The sequence below is a fragment of the Plecotus auritus genome (genome assembly GCF_963455305.1).
Source record: "Plecotus auritus genome assembly, chromosome: 4".
Taxonomy (NCBI): Eukaryota; Metazoa; Chordata; class Mammalia; order Chiroptera; family Vespertilionidae; genus Plecotus; species Plecotus auritus.
The window spans coordinates 174,097,140-174,120,262 of record NC_137775.1 but is presented as its reverse complement, the minus strand read 5'-3'; the positions used below and the strand labels follow the sequence as shown (position 1 = coordinate 174,120,262).

Sequence of the window (23,123 nt, the reverse complement as noted above, 5' to 3'; positions counted from 1 at the left end):
CATCCTGGTGGGTTACTGAGCAGAGGACCCAGTGAAGTCAAAACCAGATTCCTGACCCAGGGAAACTTAGGTAATATATGGTGTTGTTTCAGGCCACTACATTGTGACAACGTATTACCAGCAATAAGAAACTAATAATCCCCAAAAAAAAAACACCTCATTGAAGACATATCAAGCTCAGGGCTCAGAGGGGTGGTAATAGGAGTTTCCTCCAAATATAAACACATGTGAATGCCCCTAAGGGAGCTAAGCTCCAAGTCCATCCTCGGACAGGAGCAGGTTGGCACTGGGGCTGGCCTGGACAAAAGGATGGCGCTCATTGGTCCATCACTAGCTCAGCTCCCAAAAAAGAAAAAATCAGGAAGTTGTGATGGGGAAGAGGGAGGGAAAAAAAGATAGTTCCATGTGCCTTCCACCCTGAGGATGATCAGTAGTTAAAAAGTCCAGTTTAGCATAGACCACCTACCACCCCGATATTGTTCCAAACAAAGATATTTAGACGCCTCCTCTGACCTCTAAGGCTGGTCTGCTGTTATTTCTCTTTCTCTCCCTGTTCTAGGAGGAGGTGAATAAGAAGGAATTAGGGGCAAAGACCCAAAAGCATCTGTGTTTAGCAGGACCCTGGAATATTCAGTCATCTCAGAAGGAGATATTTGAGGACAAATGATACATGGCATATAATTTAGGCACATGCAAAGCATTTTTAAAATACAATTCAGCATGAGAAAGTTCATTTCTTCTATGTTCATCATTATTCACATGTATGTAGTATGTCTCCAAAAAATATTCTATACTTTGTACTTACAGCCAGACAGGTATCATTTGCGTTAAAACTTCGGAACCCACAGCAGTTCAAATTTCTCTGGATGTCATCACGAGCACTTGCTGTATTGTTCCAGCCAACTTCCAGAAGCTGACCCTAGAACAGCCATTGAATATACACATTAAAATGTGTCATCCCTAAAAAAAAATGTATAAATCTACAGCCTGCAATTTTTAATACTGCATGTACCTAAAACAGGGGTGGGGAATGTCCCGCCTGTAGGCGGTTTAAGGCCCATGAAAGCATTTGGTCTGGCCCTGCCAAGGCATTAGGGGTGAGTTAGTTAAATGTTTGATAGAGCAGGCTAATTTTTAAGTTGATAATTTTGTATGGCCCACGAATGATGCTACAAATATCCAAATGGCCTTGGGCAGAAAAAAGGTTCCCCATTCTTGACTTAAAATAAATATTCTTTTGAAGATCATTAACATTTTCAAAGGGTTATACTTCAATCTGCAACAAAAATTAAGGCACTGTTTCTATCCCAAGAATAAAAACTCTTAAATTTTACATGCAATTTAAAAGAACCGGTTGGTTGAAAGGCATAATCCTCAGAGTATAACAAGAAAAATTTTCCATTGCCCCAAGACTGAGAACCATATGCTTCTACAAATTACTCTGAAAAGATTAATTATAGAATGGAACCATAAACATTCTGGAGTAAATGTTTCACTGCATAATGGTGAAGAAAGAATGGGTGAACATCTGTTAGCATTATTGCTTTTTTACCCAGTGGGGCAAACTCCTTTTAAAAGATGCAAAAATACAGCAACAGTTCTAGGATCCCAATCAGCCCCACTGATGCAGTGATTCTCAACTGGCATGTCGCAAGAATTTTCAAAACATACAATACCTGACTATTTTAGTCAGCAACAATGACCTCTTTTCCCTTAAATTGTCAAATAAAAAAATAACAACAGCCAACACAACAATATCTATCTGGTGTGAGTGAATCAAAACTAAACCTATGTTTTTTATCTGATAGGCAAAAATTATATTTTTCAGTGTGACGCAGAATTTTAGTAATTAGCTTATGTGTGCCCTGAGATGAAAACGGTTGAAAATCAATGGACTGATGCAATCAGGAACAAAATATTTTAGCCATATCGAGTGCAATGGCATTCCGTGCAAGAAGAGATTATTTTTCAATTATGCCTTCCCCTTTTTTCCTACACGTAGTAGGTGGCAGAATAAGTAGACGGGAAAAGTCTTTGCTTACCTGCTGCTCCTCGTTCAGGGCTAAACAAGCACACGATACAGAGAACTGGACAATAAATACAAGTAAGAGAATGATCATGTACTGAGAATTAAAGTTAAGGTTATCTCTCGACACTGTTAAAACAACGTAAAACAGAGGTACTGACAGCTTTAGAATGTACCAGAAGGAATTCAGCTAGAAAGCAGAACAAATGGCACTTAGAGCAAGTTTAAATAGAATACACATAATTATTATTATTTTGATAATACACTGTAGTTGCAAGTGCGTATAGAAAAATATTGACAGCAATGATAATGATTTAACTAAAAGCCGACCTATAAGAATTTCATTGAGATTAAAATAAAATTCTTACATATATAAAATAGGAAAGAGGAATAGGTAAACATATATATCACTATAAAATTCTCAACCAAATATTCATATGTTGGAAAAGGCTAAGAAGAAGTTCCTGAATTAGTTCAGTATAACGGGACTTGCCATACGTAAACAAAACTGTAATGAACTTCCAAAATACCTTCTTCGTGATGTGCACAGCAGAGACTGGAAACATGCAAATACACAATAATTTCACCTTAAGAAATGCTCCTAATGTTGGTTGAACAAATGCATAGAGGGCTTGCTAGGAGTTTCTGACAATTTCCTACTGATAATTTTAAATAGTGATAGTGATAAAGACTAATCGATAAAAGTAAGAACAAACCCAATTGGGGTAAAATGCCCTTTTAAGAAAGGATACAAAAAAGAGCAACACCTGATGGTGTTTCACAGCTCCGATCAGCCCCACTAAGGCAATCAGGAACAGGAAGATGCCCACTGCAATGACCACACCGACCACCCGGAGACTGGAAATCAGCCCGAAGCCAATGCCCCAGGCAGCAATTCCGATGAGCAGCAGACTAACCAACTGCAAAGCAAACAAAAAGGGAGGGGAGAGAGAGGGAATAGCATTCATTTTATTACATAATAATATCAAGAACATTTTTCAGGCACCCACTTAGTATTTTATAAATGACTAGAGGCCCAGTGCATGAAATTCGTGTACAGGGGTGTGTGTCCCTCAGCCCAGCCTGCACCCGCTCCAATCTGGGCCTAAATGGGCAGTCAGACATCCCTCTCACAATCCAGGACTGCTGGCTCCCAACTGCTCACCTGCCTGCCTTCCTGATTGCCCCTAACCGCTTCTGCCTGCCAGCCTGATCACCCCCTAACCACTCCCCTGCCAGCCTGATTGATGCCTAACTGCTCCCCTGCCAGCCTGTTTGCCCCTAACTGCCCTCTCCTGCAGGCCTGGTCCCCCCCAACTGCCCTTCCCTGCAGGCCTGGTCCCCCCCAACTGCCCTTCCCTGCAGGCTTGGTCACCCCTAACTCCCCTCCCCTGCTGGCTTGATCGCCCACAACTGCCCTCCCTTGCAGCCCTGGTCCCTCACAACTGCCCTCCCCTGCTGGCCAACTTGTGGAGGCCATCTTGTGCCCACATGGGGGCAGCTATCTTGTGTGTTGGAGTGATGGTCAATTTGCATATTACTCTTTTATTAGATAGGATTGTTAATACTCAGCACTAGAATGCACACAAGATCTTAGTAGATAGCATTGTGTTAGCCAATTATACCAACCCTCAGTCATGCTTTAAAAAAAACTAACAATAACCTACAAAATTATTATGAAGCCTCAGAGGTCCTCTGGTTTATACTAAGTCTAACTGATTTCTACTTAAGTTTTTTAAATAATAGCACATATAAAGCTTCTAGACTCCACTACATTTCATTCTAACATACTGATTTCTTCACATTGAAATCACTTATCTTTCCAGTTGGACTGCACCTTTCTCTGTAATGCCTTCCTATTCCCCAACTAACTAATCTCACCCTTCCCTGGGCAACTTGAGAATAAACTCCCCTCCCCACCATCTTTCCACCTTTTCATTTATCTCCCCAGAACCTATCACAGAACCTGGTCATTGGGGACACCAAAAGTTTCTCACAGAGTTGTTGCTGAAATAAAGTGCTGTAGGTGCCACTATCTATTCTATTAGAATTCACATATACTTGATCCTTGAGCAACACAGGTTTGAACTGTGTGGGTCCACTTACACGCAGACGCTTTTCAATAAATATCTACAGTACTGTAAATGCATTCTCTTCCTTACTATTTTCTTGTTAACATTTTCTTTTCTCTAGCTTACTTTGTTGTAAGAATACAAGATATAATACACATAACATACAAAATATGTGTCAATCAACTGTTTATGTTATCAGTAAGGCTTCTGGTCAACAGTAGGCTGTTAGTGGTTTAGTTCTAGGGGAGTCAAAAGTTATACATATATTTTTAACTGTTTGGGGGTCAGTGCTCTAACCCCTGCATTATTCAAGGGCCCACTATATGGAGAGAAACCATTAGAACTTTCTGGATGAAAGGAATATAAGAGACTTTATGTATTCAGAGTAAAAATGGCATTCTGAGTATAAATTATTTTATATTCCAACTAGTGGCCCAGTGCACGAAATTCGTGCACATTAAAAGGGAATTAATTAGAGGAAATATTTTAATATTGCGAGTATCCAGCTCCCTCCTCCCTTTTGTTAAGAGTCTGGGCCGGTGTCTGCGGGGATGCAGCGTCAAGTCCCACCGGCGCCGCAAGACCCAGAGTCAAGTCCCCGCCCACCTGTGTGTGCCTCAAAATCGCGCGAGACCCAGACCCACTGGCGCCCGTGAGGACACAGCGTCAAGCTCCCGCCGGCGCCCATGGGGACACAGCATCAAGTCCCCACCCACCTGCGCACGCCTCGCATGCAGCCTCCTGGTGAACAGTCGTTACGGCGTAAGGGCGTCATGACCACAGGCTTTTTATATATATAGATAATTTTAATTAGAAAGGAGTGGGCAAAAGTAGATTTATAGTTGCATTGTGATATTCTTCTAAACTAATAAAGCTATTGTAGTCTTCATAACCTGCATGTCTTTTTCCATATGAATAACTGTAAACCTACTTTTGCCCACTTTTGTATATTATAAAACTAAACCAAGTGAAGAGAGAGAACACGCCTCAAAAATCTGTCATTACCTAAAAAACTCAAAGTTACAATTATTTCTTTAAAATAACATGTAAATCAATAGTGTGCATATGAAGATTATAATTAGTTGATGGAAGATATAGCTTAGATCTGTGGGAAAGATGGGGATGAGGGAACAGGAATGAGATAGGATCTTCAATTCAGTGGAAAGTCCACCATTTCCTGGAACAAGTTGATAGTATAAAACCCAGTTGGGAGAAATAAAAATAAATAAAAATGTAGTATTTTTAGCACCATTTCAAGGCCTAATAAAAACTTTCAAAATAAAAAATAAATCACCACTCATTCCAATGAGTCTTTTTATACTCAAATGTATAATTTTTGATACATGTGATCATAGTTTATTAGACACAAATTTCAAATGACTTGGCATATATAACTTCACACACGTAGAGATACAAGTCAAACTCCTAAATATTGACAAACAGTACATATATTTGTATCTTTATCCATTTATTTCAAAGAAGAAAAACTTGAGAATGAAAGTACTACCAGAAGCATGACAGACACAGTGATGGGGATACAGGGCTTCTCCTCCAGTGCAGTTAGTTCACACTGAAAGCTTTTCTTTTTAGAAGGAGAGTGGGAGGGAAAATATTCTCACAAATTCTGCTACCCAGAAATGTGCATAGTCCCTCTCATTTTCTCAACGGCTTCTTATCAGCAGGTCCACTGGCTTCTGTCTCGTTTTTATCATTTCACTCGCAATCTTCTCAGCACTTCGAACAGCTTTGGGTTGAGAAAAAGTCCTCTCTGCCCCATCACAAGTGAACTTATTTCTGACTCTGCGGCATCTAAATATAGCACATTTCCTTTCACGAGGTGCAAAAGGCAGAACCTGAAGGAGGTGTGAAGCAAGAAGGGCGAGATGATGCAGGGACAGGCCTCACCTCAGGGAGGAGGGAGGGCTATGCTTAGCATCTTTACTGCATCATCAAACCAAACACTGAAGATGGTCCACACATCAAAGTGCCTGGCTGTATCAGTCAGGGTCTCCAGAGAACCAGAACCAACAGGATATACTTTAAGGACTTGGTTCATGCTATTGTGGGGACTTGCAAGTCTGAAGTTTATAGGGCAGGGTGGCAGGTTGGAAATGCAGGTAGGATCTCTATGATACAGTCTTTAGACAGAATTCCTTCTTCCTCAGGAAACCTGAGTCTTTGTTCTTAATGCTTTCATTTTTTTTATATATATATATTGTGAATGAGGCCCCCAGTACAGAGGATCATTTGCTTTACTTAAAATCAATTGAATGTAAATGTTAATCACATCTAAAAAATACCATCTCAGCAACATTTAGACTAGCACTTACACAAGCGTCTGAGCATCACAGCCTAGCCAAGTTGACATATAAAATTAACCAGCACACATGCCAACTTCAAGTCCTGGATATGATCTCTAGGTCTTAATTCAATTAGATTCAGGGGCAGCACTATCACTCTATCTTTCTTTATATGAGTCTTAGAGCCAAAAAGTTCTGAAGCATGAATAATGTGATACCTAAAAGTCTTCTAACCCCATGGTTTTAAAGAATCCTTTGGGACTCATACCAAATCCTTACTATATTAATGAAGTTCTGACCACGAGTTAAATATTCATGTACCAACGGTCGATGTCCACTGTGCTCTAAAGCCAAAGACAAGACATCCTGAGGAGAATAAAGGTTGGAAACTTTCTCTGTCAAGAGCCAGATATCTATCATCTGACTTTGTGGATCACTGTTCAGCTTTAACAGGAAAGTAGCAACAGAAAATACCCACATAAATGAGCAGGGCAGGGTCCAATACACTTCATTTAAAGACGTGAAATATAAATTCATGTAATTTTCATGTGTAACAAAAATATTCTTCCTTTGATTTTTTTTAACCATTTAAACCTGTGAAACCATTCTCAGCTGGCAGGCTATTCCATCATAGGCAATGGAATGGATGTGGCCGCGGGCTGTAATTTGTGGACTCTTGTTCTAGAGATCAGTGTAGGAAGAAATGAAAACTTCCAAGTCCCTACAAATAATCGCAATGTCAGAGATTTTCTAAAGATGGGTCAGAGTTCAGACAATAATCCAAAACATTCAGATAACTAGAACAGGCCAAAGATACAGTAAAGGAGCAGGTAGAGGGCTGAAAAATGTCCATCCACACTGTGACTATTACCTTACATAGCAACAGGATAAAGTGTATCATATATGACAAAAGATGTGACTTAATTAGGATCTTATCCTGGATTATCAGGTGGGCCCCAAATTGTCATCACAGAATCCTTCCTGCTACAGATACTTTAAGATATTGAGAAAGGCTGTAACATTTAATTTAAACACATAGCTGAGCACAGAGAAACCGTGAGAAAGTCACACAGGCCAGAAAGGGAGAACTGAAAGTCAGAACTACAAGCAAACAACTGGGGCTGTGAGTAGCCCAGGAGAGGGTGGGAAGGACTTCCAGTCCCTTAAAGAGGAAGGATTTGAGTTTTAAACCAGGCAGAACCAGGAAGTGGAACTAAGACCCTTACCCAGGAAGGACCTCCAGAAAGCTGTATTTCCAGTGTAAGGGGTTATGGAAAAACCGCACCACTACACCCAGGAAGAGAGGCAAGATTTTCAGTCTCTGCAAAACGCCTTCTGCAAGAAAGAAACACCAAGCCTCCATGCCCATGTCTAGAGTCTAAATGTACACTCCCAGGCAGGCAGCAACCTTCAAGCCAAGCAATTTAGATAAAAGCTGATCGCAGGCTGCAATGAAATTAGGAGAGAAAAGCTCACAGAAACAAATCCAGAATGACTCAGGAGGGGCGCTTCTGAATCCCAGTCCTGACACCATTCCCAAAGGAAAAAATAAATAAAAACTTTGTTGTCAATCAAAAATCACAAAACACAAAGAAAAAAAATCCAACAGAGATGCAAAAGAAGAATTAGCATTCCCAAGACTAAAATTAAACTCACTAAAAAAGATAAAAGGAATAAAAACAACAGGGGAAAAGCAAAACTATATTTAAAAATGCAGATCTGAAAAAGAGCCAAACAGAGCAAGTCCAATAAAAACAGAAAGAAGAGAAACATGTAAGAGGAAGGATAAATAAAGCTTCATTAAAAAAGAAAAAAATTGATAAGCTTTCAGCAAAATCATTTTTTAAGAAAAAGTGGAGTAGACACATATCAGGATTTCCGCAGCCTTATTTGTAATAGTAAAAAATTGAAAACCTCAACACCATGACAAGGGAATTCATAAACTGGTGTGATCACACAGTAGAATACAAATGATTTTGATCCATTTCTATTAAGTTGATAAATTTCAAACATAAAAGATCTGAAAAAATTGTATAAATATTGATCAAGCATGTATATATGTATAAATTTTCAAACACAAACAATACCATATATATTCTTTGTGGCTGATTAATAGGTCAAATTGTCATAAAGATATAAATATGTGTGGAAATGACAGATGTTGATTTCAGGATGGTAACTTCTTTTGAGAGGAGAAAAACGGGAGATGGGATGGAGAGCGCATATTATTTTCCGTGCATATGGAATATTTCCTGATTAAAACTAGCTTCGAAAATGTAACAGAACCAATTTTAAATTCTTCTGCTTTGCTTTCCTCTGAAATTGGTCCAGCTTTCCTTACCCAGTTTGTTCTCACTATTCCCCAAACACAGCTACTTACATCAAGATCTCATCTGTCTCTCAGATATTTCACATTAATTCCTATCTGTGCATCTCCAAGTACTATCCACATTCTCTCCTACAATTTACTCCATTTAGGGAAAAGAAACGCTTTGAAAAGGTGGTATACACCTGAAGTCAGTAGGCAATAACTCATTGCATCTCCACTTGTTTGTGACAGAAAGCAAAGCTGTAGGCCATACTTGGGTGCTTTATGTATGGAACAAGATACCACACCACTGCACCCCCTTCTGATATCCAATTCCCAAGCACATGCGCCCGCCTGGGCGCGCACACGTGTCCACGTACACACACACACACACACACACACACACACATTCTCATTTGTAAGGTAGGAGAAAAGGTAGCTTTAACTGTTCAATGCACAACAAATTTTGAATTTATTACTACAACTATGAAACTGTCCAAACATAAACTTATTTGAGCTAATCATTTTCTGATCAACGAAGTATGTCAGGTTTTTTTTACTTAAAAATTTGAAAACAACATAAATGTTTTCTTGTATGTGACTGGTATTTTCAACACATAACAAAAATCCCCCAAGTAGTCATAATTCACTTTTTAAATTAGAAGTAAAACCTGATGATTTATGATATGCAACTAAGTAGATTTGATTATTAGCCTCTTTTACTGTTACTATAAAGGAACTCTTTAAAGATAATAATTAAACTATTTCTGAGTAGTGGTAATTATGTTATGGTTGGTTTGTAATTTTTAAGAGAATGGGATTATAATGAAGTCTCCCAAACTAGCGATCTAACCATTGTAAACTTCCAATAAAATTAATTCTAACTGTATAATTTAGAAGCCTCTGTTTGTCACTAGAACTTGGGAGACACAGAAACTGCAGGAATCTTTTGTTCAACAACAACAGTTTCCTTATGAGACAATTGTAATAGAAAGTAAATTTAGACCCATGACAAATAGTTTCCTTCCCTTGAGACAGATGCTGATAAAAAGAGATTATGGACCTGTTAACTCGTTGATAGCAATGTTTTTATGAGCAGGAAGCGCCAACCTTTCCTGTTTTCCCTTTAAAACAAAGAAAAGTGAATCATGAAAAGAGCTTTTCAAGGAGCGATTACAAGAACTATAATCATGCCAAAGCAAGATATAAAAGTGTCTACAACTGGCATTGCTTCCCCAAGCAAATTCTAAGAGAAGGAGGTGGGAGCAAAATCATTGTACACGCACATGAATACATTGTGATTGGGAAGAAACAGAGGGCACTAGGGGGAAGGACATAGCAATTCTCAGTCAAGGTTCACGAGATAGCCCAGAACACCGAGGCACAAAGCTACGGCCAGTGATCTTAGTCAGTCCCTTCATGTTAGAGGTGATAAATCAAAGTAGTAGAATGACATGCCCAGTGACACAGAGGCACAACGGTGGGAAACTATTTGCTCGGTGCATTTTTTCTCCCTGTAGGATTATATCATAGTGCCCAACAATACAGCTAAGTAATTTTTAACAATGAGGTGTAATACTAAAGACAATATTATCTTGCCTAAGACATTGTAGTTTCTTTTTCTTTGCAGCCAGATTGAGATGCATCTGAATAGCATCTCTTTAACTTACTCCCTATTAGACCTGGCTGTATGGTCAGGGATAAAAGAACAATGAGGTTCTCTAACTCAAACGACCTTTCTATGAGTCAACTACCAAGTTCATTTTGCGCTTTTTCTTTTTCTTTTGCCTGACCTAGAAATGCTGGCACATGCACTACATTCACACAAGTACATGGTGCATTGCCTGGAGTAGGGGAGCCAGAAGTTCAACTCCAGATTAAAAGCCTTTATCTTTTCACTCACTCTAGCAAATGAAATTGTTTAAAACGAATAAACATGTATTTTTGCACCTTCTGGGTTGATATATGCAATGCTATTGCAGAATAAAGAAAAAAGTATATTGTGCATAATGTTCTCCATAATTCATTTCAGTGGGCGCTTCTGTAAGGAGTTAGCCAAATGTTTTAGAATTAGGAATAGAAGAACCAGACAAATTGCTGCCGGAGAAGTGAGCTCTGTAGTGGACATCTGCTGCTTTTACAACCCAGCTCATACATTTCTTGTAAAACTCTTTTTTTTTTAAATATACTTTATTGATTTTTTACAGAGAGGAAGGGAGAGGGATAGAGAGTTAGAAACATCGATGAGAGAGAAACATCGATCAGCTGCCTCTTGCACACCTCCCACTGGGGATGTGCCCGCAACCAAGGTACGTGCCCTTGACCGGAATCGAACCTGGGACCTTTCAGTCTGCAGGCTGACGCTCTATCCACTGAGCCAAACCGGTTTCAGCTCTTGTAAAACTCTTAATCATAGTGTCTCACCGGCCCCCTCCTACCACTACCAACAGCAGAGACACAAGATTCTGGCCCATCAATCATAGTTGCTCATCCTCCTATCCACAGTGATTGATCCATTGAATGGGTCCATAAACTAATAGGGTCAATCAGGATGTCCCATCTATCTATATATATATAAAAGCCTAAGCAACCGGCTGACTGGCCAGTAGCTATGACACACATTGACCACCAGGGGGCAGAGGCTCAATGCAGGAGCTGCCAAGTGACAGCAACTTTGCAGAGTGCCCTCTCACACTCCAGGACCCCTCAGGGGATGTTTGACTGCTGGTTTTGGACCGATCCCCACAGGCCAGGCTGAGGGACCCCACTGATGAACGAATCCATGCACCAGGCCTCTCGTATGATAATACAGGGATATGAAAAGATTTTTGAAAATGGGCTCCTCTGGCATAGCAGGCTATAAGGACAATTAAAATTGATTCTGCCATCTTGCACATGTAAAGATCTAGCCTCAAAAATAATCTAAGCAGAGACAAGGTGAGCTGAGAAATGATAGAAGGAGCAAGAGAATTCTGGCCTTTTCTGAACTCCTTGATCCAGTCACACTTGATGATACAACTACTGGATGTCCAATTATATTTAAGAGTTTATGCTACCTTGCCAACACATTCTTTTAAGCTCGTCTATAAGCCATGAAGAATTCTAATTAACATAGGCTCCATTTTGCAAGCACTTAGCATACATTTTTTTAATGCCTGCAAATTTGCTTTGACTCTATCTTCACCACTGTAACCACCTTCCGAAACAACAAGGAAATCAATGAGCCAGAGAAATGTCCTAGGCCAGTGGTCAGCAAACTCATTAGTCAACAGAGCCAAATATCAACAGTATAACGATGGAAATTTCTTTTGAGAGCCAAATTTTTTAAACTTAAACTTCTTCTAACGCCACTTCTTCAAAATAGACTCGCCCAGGCCGTGGTATTTTGTGGAAGAGCCACACTCAAGGGGCCAAAAAGCTGCATGTGGCTCGCGAGCTGCAGTTTGCCGACCGTGGTCTTAGGCCATCTTCTACAAGCACCCTTTCTACACTTACCAAATTTAACTCCAGCCTAAATTTTACTGCTGAGCAGGTTAGTGGTTGCCTGCAGACTGGGAGCAGAGGGAGGGATTACAAAGAGGATAAGCCAAGTTTGGGGGACGATGGAAATCTTCAACATCTTGAATGTGATGATGGGTTCACAGGTGTATATGTCAAAATTCATTAAATTTATATCTTAACTAGAGGTCCGATGCACAAAGATTCATGCAAGAATGGGCCTTCCTTCCCCTGGCTGCTGGCACCACCTTTGCTCCGGCCCGGAGCCACCTTTCCACCTTCCCATGCTGCCCAGAGGCCCAGAGCAGCTGGGGAGGTACGGAACACCTGTATCATCGCCATGTCGACAACACAAGTATCCCGCCCCGGCCGCTCGGCGCCTGTGTATGCAAAGTAACCCACCATCTTTGTTGGGTTAATTTGCATAATCACTCCTGATTGGCTGGTGGGTGTCGTGAAGGTATGGTCAATTTGCATCTTTCTCTTTTATTAGTGTAGATTGGCAGCTTATCATATGTCAATCATATCTCAATTAAACTATTCCCCTACTACCATCCCCCAAAAAATTACTCAACTTTACCAGGTGAGAGCATTTTACAGCATCATCCTTCTGGTATGGAACAAATCATGAGAGCTAGCATTACAGATGCAATTTGGTGCCAAGGAAGAAAGTCACATCCAAGGATGATGGAGCAGGGAAACAGATAAAGACTAGGACTAGACAACACGCTTGAATTGTGCACCTGCTTTGGACATGTTGCTTCATGAAAATCATAAAGCTTAGCAATGATTGGGTTTCTATTACTTACATTTGAACTCTGTTCCTAATATGGTATTCTCTAATGGTCTTTTCCTCAAAGCCAGTGTAAGATCAAGTCATATCCACACTGGCTATCTTTTGTTTCTAATTTTAGCATAAAGTCCAAATCCCAGCTTGACAAGTCCAAGAATGCAAAGGGCCTGGATTACCTCTGAGGTGATTCATGAGACACTTTCCCACCTCCAGCCATACTCTGAATTCTTCTACACTGTAAGTGCCATACAATCAAGGCTCATGTAGACCTGATCGTCTTAGCACCTGGCTAAGTGCCTGGAACAGAAAAAGGTACTCAAAAATATACTGCTGGAGAAAGGAACTTATAACATCACTCAAAATATGGTAAGGACCAGAAAAAGCTTACTCCCTAACCTACACAGTATTTGCAGAGAAGAAAATCCAGCCTCATGATGTTCCAGATTATTCTTTCTCTATAGAACCTATAAAAAGATTTTCCTTCTTTCAATGAATATCTACATTTCAAAAACAAGATGCACAGAAAGACTGGAATTCTTTCTACAACAGCTACTTTTTTCTTCTTCTGAGCATCCAAATTCTACCAGGGCACGTGAGTGACTGAAGATAAAAGGGAACGTGAAACATTTGAAAAAACTGGATTTGATGCTGTTGTTAAATGATTCAAAAATGCTTTGTCAGCGTGGTGGTGGTAGTGGAGGGTAAGAAATATAAAACAGTAATAGCATTTAGAAGGATTACGCCACCAAAATGTAACAGCATCCACACATGTATAAAGAAAAGAAAGGCCCCAGCCCTGACTGGAGGGTCGTCCTGTGCACTGGAAGGTCGTGGGCTTGATTCCCAGTCAGGGCACATACCAGGGTTGCGGGTTCGATATCTCTCTTTCTCTTTCTCTCTCTCTCTTTCTCTCTCATTCTCCCTCCCCACTTTCCCTTTCTAAAAATCAATAAAAGACCTTACAAAAAAGAAAACAAAGGCCTCAGACGATCTGCCTCTCTAAGGTTCAACATTCCCAGTGAGGAATTATACTTGAATACTGACCTAGCCCTCTGAACTTCTGCTTAATGTGGAAACTAAAGAAAACGTCAGCGGTGATGAAGCACGTGTTTCTACAATGCTAAACATCTGGGTGGAAATTTGAAAATTCTATAAATAAATCTAGATATTGCTAAATATCCAGACATTTAGTGTTGATGCCAAGACCTCAGTTCTTCATTTAATTTTCCTTCTTCAAATGACACCAGAAGCCTACCATGCCTTTGTCACATATTCTTCTTCGCTGTGCCAAGCAGATTATTTTATGCTTATAGGCACAAAATATATAGTAAGTAATAACTGCTGAGAGGAAATTATACAAAGGGAATCAGAAGTAAGGGACCTTGACTTGTCATTTTCCAAGGATAACTAGTTTGAGATGGCACCCACAGCTGCCAACAAACTTCCAACACTATAGCTTATCAGGCGTCCTCAAACTACGGCCCGCGGGCCACATGCGGCCCGCCAAGGACATTTATCCGGCCCGCCGGGTGCCGCTGCCTGTCCTGCTTAGCAGCCGACTCGTCCCGGGCCCGCAGTGCACATAGGAATTTGTTCATAGTTTTTTTTTTTAACTATAGTCCGGCCCTCCAATGGTCTGAGGGACAGTGAACTGGCCCCGTTTAAAAAGTTTGAGGACCCCTGGACTTCTCTGCAGCAGTCTGGGCAACAGGAAGTGGAGTTGTGGGCAGGAGAGCCCTGCAGTGATTCCTTCGTTCCATGAACTACATGTCAATCATATGCAAGCCATGTGCTGGGCACTTAGGGAAGCAGATCTTTATTTTTGAGGGGTACATAGTCTATAATCTGAAAAATAAAAGGATAATTGCCCTTTTTAATGACTACTTCATAGATCAAGTATCACGTTCTAGTCTTCATCTAAATACTTAGCGGCATTTGACACAGATGTTCAATTCTATCTCCTTAAAACAATATGCACTTGGCTTCTAGGACACCAAACTCTACCGGGCTTTCCTCCTGCCTGACTGGCCATTCCTGCTCACACTCCTTTGCTGGCTCCTCCTTGTCTCCCAAAGCTTTCATTATAAGAGCATCCTTGGTTCAATCCATGGACCACGGCCCTTCTCCATCTATCCTAACTTGTTCATTTCAGCTAGTCTCAACTCTTATATCATTCTTAATGCTAATGGCTTCATGAATTTAAACCTCCAGCTATTCCTCTCCCCTGAACTCCATTGTTGTTAGTCTAACTGCTACTTGAGATCTCCACTTGGGTATCTGATTGGCATCCCATCTAATAGAGAACCCCTAATTTTCCTCCCAAAACCTGCTCCACCCACAGTCTTGCCCATTCCTATTAATAGCAGATCTATCCTGCCAGTTGCTTAGGCCATAAATCCTGGGTAATCTGTGACTTGTCTTTTTCTCTCATCCCCCATTCCAATCCATCAGGAAATTATGTTGACCCCCCGCCCCTTCAAAATATACCCCAAATCTGACTATTTCTCTTACTTCCATTGCTATCATACGGGTCCAAGCCACCGTCACCTCTTGCCTAGATTGCTGCAATAGCCTTACATGTGATCTCACTGCTTCCATTTTTGCCATCTATAAGCTATTCTCAATTCACTGTTAAATGAAAATCAGGTCCAAACACACCAGTTTCACTTGGTGTAAAAGCACAAAGTCCTTAGAGTGCTCGGAAGACGCTTCATACTCTGGGTCCCAGAACTTCTGACTCATTTCCTATGACTCCTCCCCCTGCTCACTCTGTCCCAGTCACACTCCTTTCTGCCCCTTGCATAAACCACGAATACTCCTCCAGGCTCCTTCCAAAGGCCAGATCCTTGACCTTAAATACTTGCCCACTTGTCCTTCCATTTCCTTCAAGTCTTTGATTCAAGCAGGCTAATCCTGACCACAATATATAAAACTATATACTTCTCCTCCCCTACCCACCCCTACCACTCTTCATTCTTTTGACTCTATTTTAATTCATAGCAAGTTTTTACCTTCTACTACGATATATAATTTATTTACTCATTTGGTTATCATCCATCTCCCCCCATAAATATAAGGTTCATGAAGGCAGGATGTTTGATTTTGGTTTTGATCACTGCTGTTGATGCCCAATCACTCTTTATTATGAGAATGAATGAAAGAAAATTATTTGAATTCACCTAATACATTTATATTAGACTAATAATATTAAAAACCCTAGCCAACTATAATTATAGTACAATTTTATAGGAAGTTGGAAAAAGTTTCAGGAGAACCTCAGAAATATATAGAAGGTTGGCCAACAATAAAAGAAAAAAAAAGAGTAGTTCAAGAAACATATTAGATTCTATAAGTAGATAAAGGTAGTGCCTACATTTTACTATTTTCAACCCAATGATAACTTTCATGTTTTAAAATATTTGGCTGTCTTCCACATTTAATTTTGATCAAATTATCATTTTTTATACACCATTAGGTATGCTTGATCTCTGGTGAAAGGGGGCAGCCAATTCTGCAAATTCAATTCAGGAAATAATTAGAGAGTATAGGTTCTGTGTTTAAAAAAAAACAACACATGTGTCCTGGCCAGTGTGGCTCAGCTGGTGAGTGTCGTCCCATGCATCGAAAAGTCACTGGTTCAATTCCCCGTCAGGGCACATGCCCAGGTTGCTGGCTCATCCACAGTAGGGGAGCGTTCGAGAGACAGCCAATCGATGTTTCTCTCTCACATTGATGTCTGTCTCTCTCTCTTTCCCTCTTCCTTCCTCTCTCTTCCTAAAAATCAATAAAAACATATTTGTTAAAAAATGCTGCTCACTGAAAGATGCAACAAACAGGAAGCTATAATGTCCGCCAACAAAAGGTTAGTGATCTAGTTGGGAAAAGGCAAGCACACAGCTATCTACAATCTGGAGCATTGATAGGGTCAATGGCAAAGCCAAAGTAAGACAAAATCTTACAATATGGGCTCTCTGCCTTCACTGTAATGTATATATAGAGAGATATATAAAGAGAGAAAGATAACTAGATAACTTACTTTTTAAAAATCACATGCTCGTCCCCTCTGCCTGAATCCTGATTGAACTAGTTTAGGGTGTCATTCAAGTATTAAGATTCACAAGTGAAAATTTAAGGAAACAATTCATCTGACTAAAGAAAGAAAAGGCTCTATTTGAGTAACTTCACAAAGACAGAGCAAGGCATTACAGGTTGTCAGCAGAAGATCAGCAGAGACAGAAGGTCAAGAAAGGGCAAAATATTTGGGAACTTCTCTGTGGGTGAAATCTATAAAAGGATGCAGATGGGAGGAGCAGATGGTGACAGATCGTGCATGGCATGTTAAAGAATCTGGGGTTATTTTCCAAGAGTTTCATCCATTATTACAAGTGGGTTTGGGTTACTCATTTTAGTATGGTAAGACAGTCTGGAGGATGAATTCAGGTAATATGTGATTAAAAAAAAAAGTAAAAGAAACTCAACTTAGTCTATTCTTACCAATAATTCAAATGTATTTGAAGTGATGATGGCCCACTTTTAAACCACCTAAAACTGTATGTAAAATTAAGCCACTGAAATATTCAAATCTCACTTTTCAAAAATAGGCTGAAATACATTTTTTCCCAAAATTAACTGTTTCTTTGTAAATGCCTCTCAATTATGTAGTTAAATTTTGTGAAAGTCGATAATCTCATTTCAAGTGAGAAATGACATAAGTGGCACATTTTTGTTACTGTGTTTTAAAATCAAAAGCTGGGAAACTTTACAAACATAAATGGCACAAAGGCAGACTATAAATATCAGCACAACAGCATCATGTGAAAACTCCAGGTTCTGTAAATAATGAATCATTTTTAAATTCAAAATGCAAGTAAATATTCAGCAACCACTTAAGTATTTTTAATTCATCCAGTAGTTTGAACAAGGGCAGAGAAAAAAAAAAAAACCTAACCACACATTAAAATATCCAACAAGATTATTACTATTTTGAGCTATAAACTCTTGCTTGCTTAGTGCCTGCATCAGTTAACACCACTAGTCTGTTAGTTTGAAAATTTCTTCATGATAATATATGCAAGTTTATAATTCAGAAATTTAAGGTAATTCAATTTTTCCACTTATAACAATTTAATTTTTCTTTTCTGTAGTACAACCACATCTCTCATTTTATCCTCACTATAACCCCATAAGGGAAGAGTAAAAAGTATCACCAGTTCATAAATGAACAAAAAAACCTGAAGCTCAAATAAACTGTTTACCCAAGGTTACATTCCAAGCAAGTTGTAGAGTTAGTGTTCAAACTTGAGTTTTCTTCCTGAATCCAGTGCTTTTTCTCCCCATAAATTGCATAGATAGATATGTTTTGATCTGATAAAGATGGTATGTTTACCCATTTTACAATGTGCATCTTGGAAGAAACAGAAATCAGTATAATTATTGGTGCTGCATGGAAATGTTATTTTATTTTTTGGGGGAAATTTTTATTAAAGCACTCGAAGTCATTCATAGGGGAAAAATCGCAACAAAAAAATCAATAGAAATAAACTTGGAAAATTTTTAGAAGAATGATTATGGAAAAAGACACAAAACTGAAACTTCTGAAGTTGCCTTTTTCGTGTTAAGACCACATTTTAACTTATTTTCTGTTCCTTACATTCTTAATTAAAACTACATATATAATCTACATATAATCTCAACTACATATAATCTCAACAGTGCAATTCGTAAAAGTCTTTACTCTGCTTAAGAAGCACAAAGAGACGTATTATAAATCTTCAAAATGTTATACATATTGTAATACATCATTTATTTCTTATTTTCTAAAATTCCCAAATCACTAATATAACTTTTTAAGTTATTTTTCACCATTTGCCAAAATACCTTCAATCAAAATTATTTTTTAAACTATTAAAGATAAAATAAACCATTTTCCCAAAGTAATTTTAACTTGTATTTCTATCCAAAGCTCTGTAAAAAAGACCCATGCAATTTCTACATTTCCCCAATTCAATCAGACCTTCACTCCCCTAATTTCTCTAACCCTCAAGATCTCCCCTGAATGTTACCTCACCTGAAGGCAGTTCTTCCCATCTACAGCATTTAATTTTCCCACTCCATGAATCTCAACTAGATCTGTCTTCACAGAATGGGTACGTATTTGCCTATGTATGTCTTTATTATTTCCCACAGTTTTCAGCACCCAGTAGGCAAATGTTTATTGACTGAATAAAACTTTTGAAATCATACGTAGGAAATATAGCAAATAAAAAAAGAGACTTAATAAAAGCATATTGCTTTTAAAGCCCAGTTTTGGTCACTGTTGTGTTCCCAGACTGAGAACACTGCTTAGCACATAGTAGGTACTCAAGAAGAAACTTTCAGTTTCTTTACTTTTTTTAAAAAAAAACTAGTTTTAAAAAACTATTTTTATTGACTTCAGAGAGGAAGGCAGAGGGGGAGAGAGATAGAAACATCAATGATGAGAGAGAATCCTGCAGGCCCCCTACTGAGGATCGAGCCCATAACCCATGCACGGGCCCTTGACTGGAATCGAACCCAGGACCCTTCAGTCCATAGGTGGACGGACACTCTATCCACTGAGCCAAACCGGCCAGGGCTCAGTTTCTTTAAATGTGAACATTCTGAAGTAAGTCCTTCTCTTTCTCATGAAGGAGCACAATGAGACTAGCTTCTTCCTTTCTTCCCATACTTATGAACTGTTTATATTACTACATTTACAGTCGTTCAGGACTAAGGATCCTATTAATTAAAACAACCAAACCATAACAACAAGGACAACATGCACCTTTGTCTAGTGATCAAATGTCCATGACACGTTTGGGGAATGTTCCTTACAACCTATTTTAGTGACATGCTTTCTGAACTGATCAGAATTTCTGCTCTAATCTCAGGCTTATTAGCAGGCCATCTGAGTACAAGGACAGTTTGGCTGGTAGAGTCCTAAGTTCCTCAAGAAAATCTTCAACACAAGAGAGATGACACAGCAAGCCGTGGCCTTTACCCTTGCCACTCCTTATGCAATTCTGATATGATTAAACACTTTTAGAAATGACTTCAGGCCCAATCCTGCATTTTTGAGCATATGTTAGAGATGGTGACTCAGGTGGGATCGGATCCTACCTAAGGGTCCTCCTATTCTTGCCTTAAAAAAAAAAAAAAAAAAAAAAAAAAGCATGTCTCTCGAGTCTTCATAAAATGTTGAGGGAGATACCAGGAAAAATCCAGAATATAAATAATAGCCCTGGTACACTTTCAGCATCTATTTGAGACCTGGTCCAACATTTACTTTTCGTTCATCTCCAACTTAAACTGCTGAAGTTATTTTAGCTTGTTCACGGTGTATAAGAAATAGACACTAATTCATTTAAAGAAAGATCCTTTAGTCTACAAAGCCTAGGATTTAAAAGGGCTAACCATTTTTATAGTCCTGTGAATTCCCAATTAATTAAGTTTTATTGCATAGCTATTAAAATCAACAGAATACACTTTAATGGTCAATAATTTAGAGTAGGTATAAAAGTCTTAATATGTTCCTAGAATTATCTTTCTCCTTGCTTTCCTGATACATAGTAAATACAAGTAGAAATGATATAATTTGAAAACAATAGGATTAGATTTAAAAATGTTCATATTACACATTATATACAGACATCTCAGTCAAGTAATATGCAAAGTAGACCTTCTTGTTATAAACAGACACTATAAGTGTCTGGTGAACAGGTGACTAAATCATTGAGGGGTGGGTGGGTGGCAGAGGTCAGAGCACAAAACGATGAATCTGAAGTTCTAAGCAGACCATTCATGCGAATTAAAGGAAATACCTGGAGAATTGGTCAGCATTTACTTAATAAATAATCAACGTGGTAAGCATGCTTCAGGTAAGACAAAGGTGGATTTTAATCTGAAACTTGCCATGGATCTCCAATTACAAGGAACTGTATCACGTGAGGTGCTGTAGAATTGTTTTCCCCAAGTCGACCATTAGTGACCATGTTGATTAGATTCCTAACTAACCAGAAAAAGGATATTTTATTCCAGCTTCTGTCCTGCCTTCAAAGCTTTGCCGTCCTGTTCACATACAAAGGGCCAGTAATGGTAAACTGACCCAGCCTCCCGCTCCTATTGGTGACCGAAAGGCAGCCTCTTCATTCCAAAGACGTCACCTAAGCTTGCACAGGTGGCCTAGCTCACTGCTATAGCAGGGGAGCTGGGTTTGTTTTCAGGGCGGGGGCTGCAAAGGCCAGGTGTATTTATAGAAGGAAGCAAGCCTCTGTGATGGAGGGATGATGACAGCAGAGGAAGTATCTCCCCTCTGGTAGAGAAGCCTGTGGGAAGATCCGGATCCCAAGGCCTGCGTTCTAACTCCTGCCTCGCCAGCATCCAGCTAGGAAATGTATTCAGACCCTTTTGGTCTGTTATCTTATGAATTTAAACAATACCCCTTGCCTGGGATGGATGTCAGGATGGTGAACAAAAATCTCCTATGTCAAGCCTGGGACGTGGTACGCAGTCGAGAAACGGAAACCTGCTCTCCCATCCTCCGGTTCACCCAGAACTGAGCTCCAGAACCACAAAGACAGACTGCAGCGTGAAAACTAAAAGGCCCAAGCTGGTTGGCAGGGAGAGAAACGACTTGGGTGGAGGCTCGCGTATTTTTCTGAAAGATTTCGTTTAAAATGGAGTGCGGATATTGATGAGAGGGGAGACATATGGAAAAAGCATCCAGTAGGAGCAAAACCGGCCAAAAAAAAGACATCCCTTTATGTAAACACAAAACAAACTTCGGAAGCTGCGGATATCCTGTGAACCCCCTCTGTGGCCTCAATGGAAACCACAGGAGCACGTAGAGATAACCTAGATGCACAGGTTCCACAGGCCACCTCGTCATTGCAGATCACGCTATTTTGCAAAAACGGTCCTCAAACCCGAGCCCCCTCTCCTGCCTCCTCACCCGCCCCAGATGGCTTTGGAAAGCCGGAGGGAGTATCAGAAGGGTCAGCGCGAGGGAAGGTCTGGTCAAATAACTGAATGGCAGGGAGGTGGGTGAGGGGGCGGGGTGGAGCAATGTGGCAGGGACCGGGCTAGCGAGCCACAAAGACCGCGGCTGCACAATAAGGGAAAAGAAGAGACTGCGACAAGCGTCAGCTCCCGGTCGCCTTCGGGGGGTGAAGGCGAGGCCCGGTGCGCGCAAAGCGTGGACAGACGGGAAGGGGGCGTGGGATGCAGTAAGAGAGCCGCCGGCCAGGCAGGGAAGCCCAGGAGCACCGGGCCGAGCAGGTGCAAAGCCCCCAGGCCGGCAGGAAGGGGCTCGGGACACTCACGGTGTAGAGCAGGTTGAGTGCGCAGAGGCAGTTCTTGGAACACGCGAAACCTCCGCAAACCATCTTGGAGCCTGTGGTTCCCGGCAACTGCAGGTAAATCTGGCCCCCGCTCGCGAACAGCCTCTTTGTCTTTGCCTTCGGGGCCTGGCCGAGCCGGGAGAGCCGCGCGGACACTGGTGGGAGGACCCGGGGCTGGGGAGCTGTGCGCGGCGCGCCCAGGGCGGCGGCGACCCGCTCGGGAACCTGCGGCCGCAGCAGCTGGAGCCCGAACCCCGCCCAGCACCCCCGCCTCGCCCTGCGCGCTGATTGGCCGCCAGCGGGGAACAAAGGTAGGAATATGCAAATAAGTGCGCTCAGCCAGTCGGGATCCGGGAGGGGCGGGGCGGCCCTGGGCGCAGGGGAGGAAGCCGCAGCTGGAGCTGGTGACTCGACCTCGCTGTGGTTTCCTGGGGAGCAGGTGAGGAGGAGAGGGCGGGGCTGGATGGGGATCCGCGCTGGCCAGGAGAAACCCGACAGCTACTCACAGTTCTAGGCCCCGGCGGGTGACATGGCACCATTTTGAATGAGATTTTAAAATTAAGCACCAAAGCTTGTAGTTATTTAATCCAATAATTTCAGTATTTTTTGTATGAAGGAAGGCATAAATAACTGAATCAATAAACGAATGGATGTCAAGCATTTAAAAGAGAGAATGAAGTGGAGAAAAATGAAAGGAAGGTAATGATTGAAAGAATAAGAGGAGAGGATGAAATCTCTGCTCCGCTCAGAAACTAGGAAAGGTACTTGTG

At 40.6% G+C, this 23,123-nt stretch overlaps 1 protein-coding gene across 1 annotated transcript in view; it reads right to left on the bottom strand.

Annotated features, from left to right (window-relative positions):
* TSPAN13 (tetraspanin 13) overlaps positions 1–22,631 on the bottom strand; it is a 28,631-nt gene extending 6,000 nt beyond the window's left edge. The window contains exons 1-4 of the mRNA XM_080665307.1: positions 22,336–22,631; positions 2,779–2,946; positions 2,043–2,123; positions 806–919 (exon numbers count right to left, since the gene is read on the bottom strand). Of these exons, the coding sequence (XP_080521433.1) occupies positions 806–919; positions 2,043–2,123; positions 2,779–2,946; positions 22,336–22,398 (426 nt within the window). The 5' untranslated portion in view covers positions 22,399–22,631. The remainder of the gene's footprint in view (positions 1–805; positions 920–2,042; positions 2,124–2,778; positions 2,947–22,335) is intronic.
* Positions 22,632–23,123: the final 492 nt, after the last annotated feature.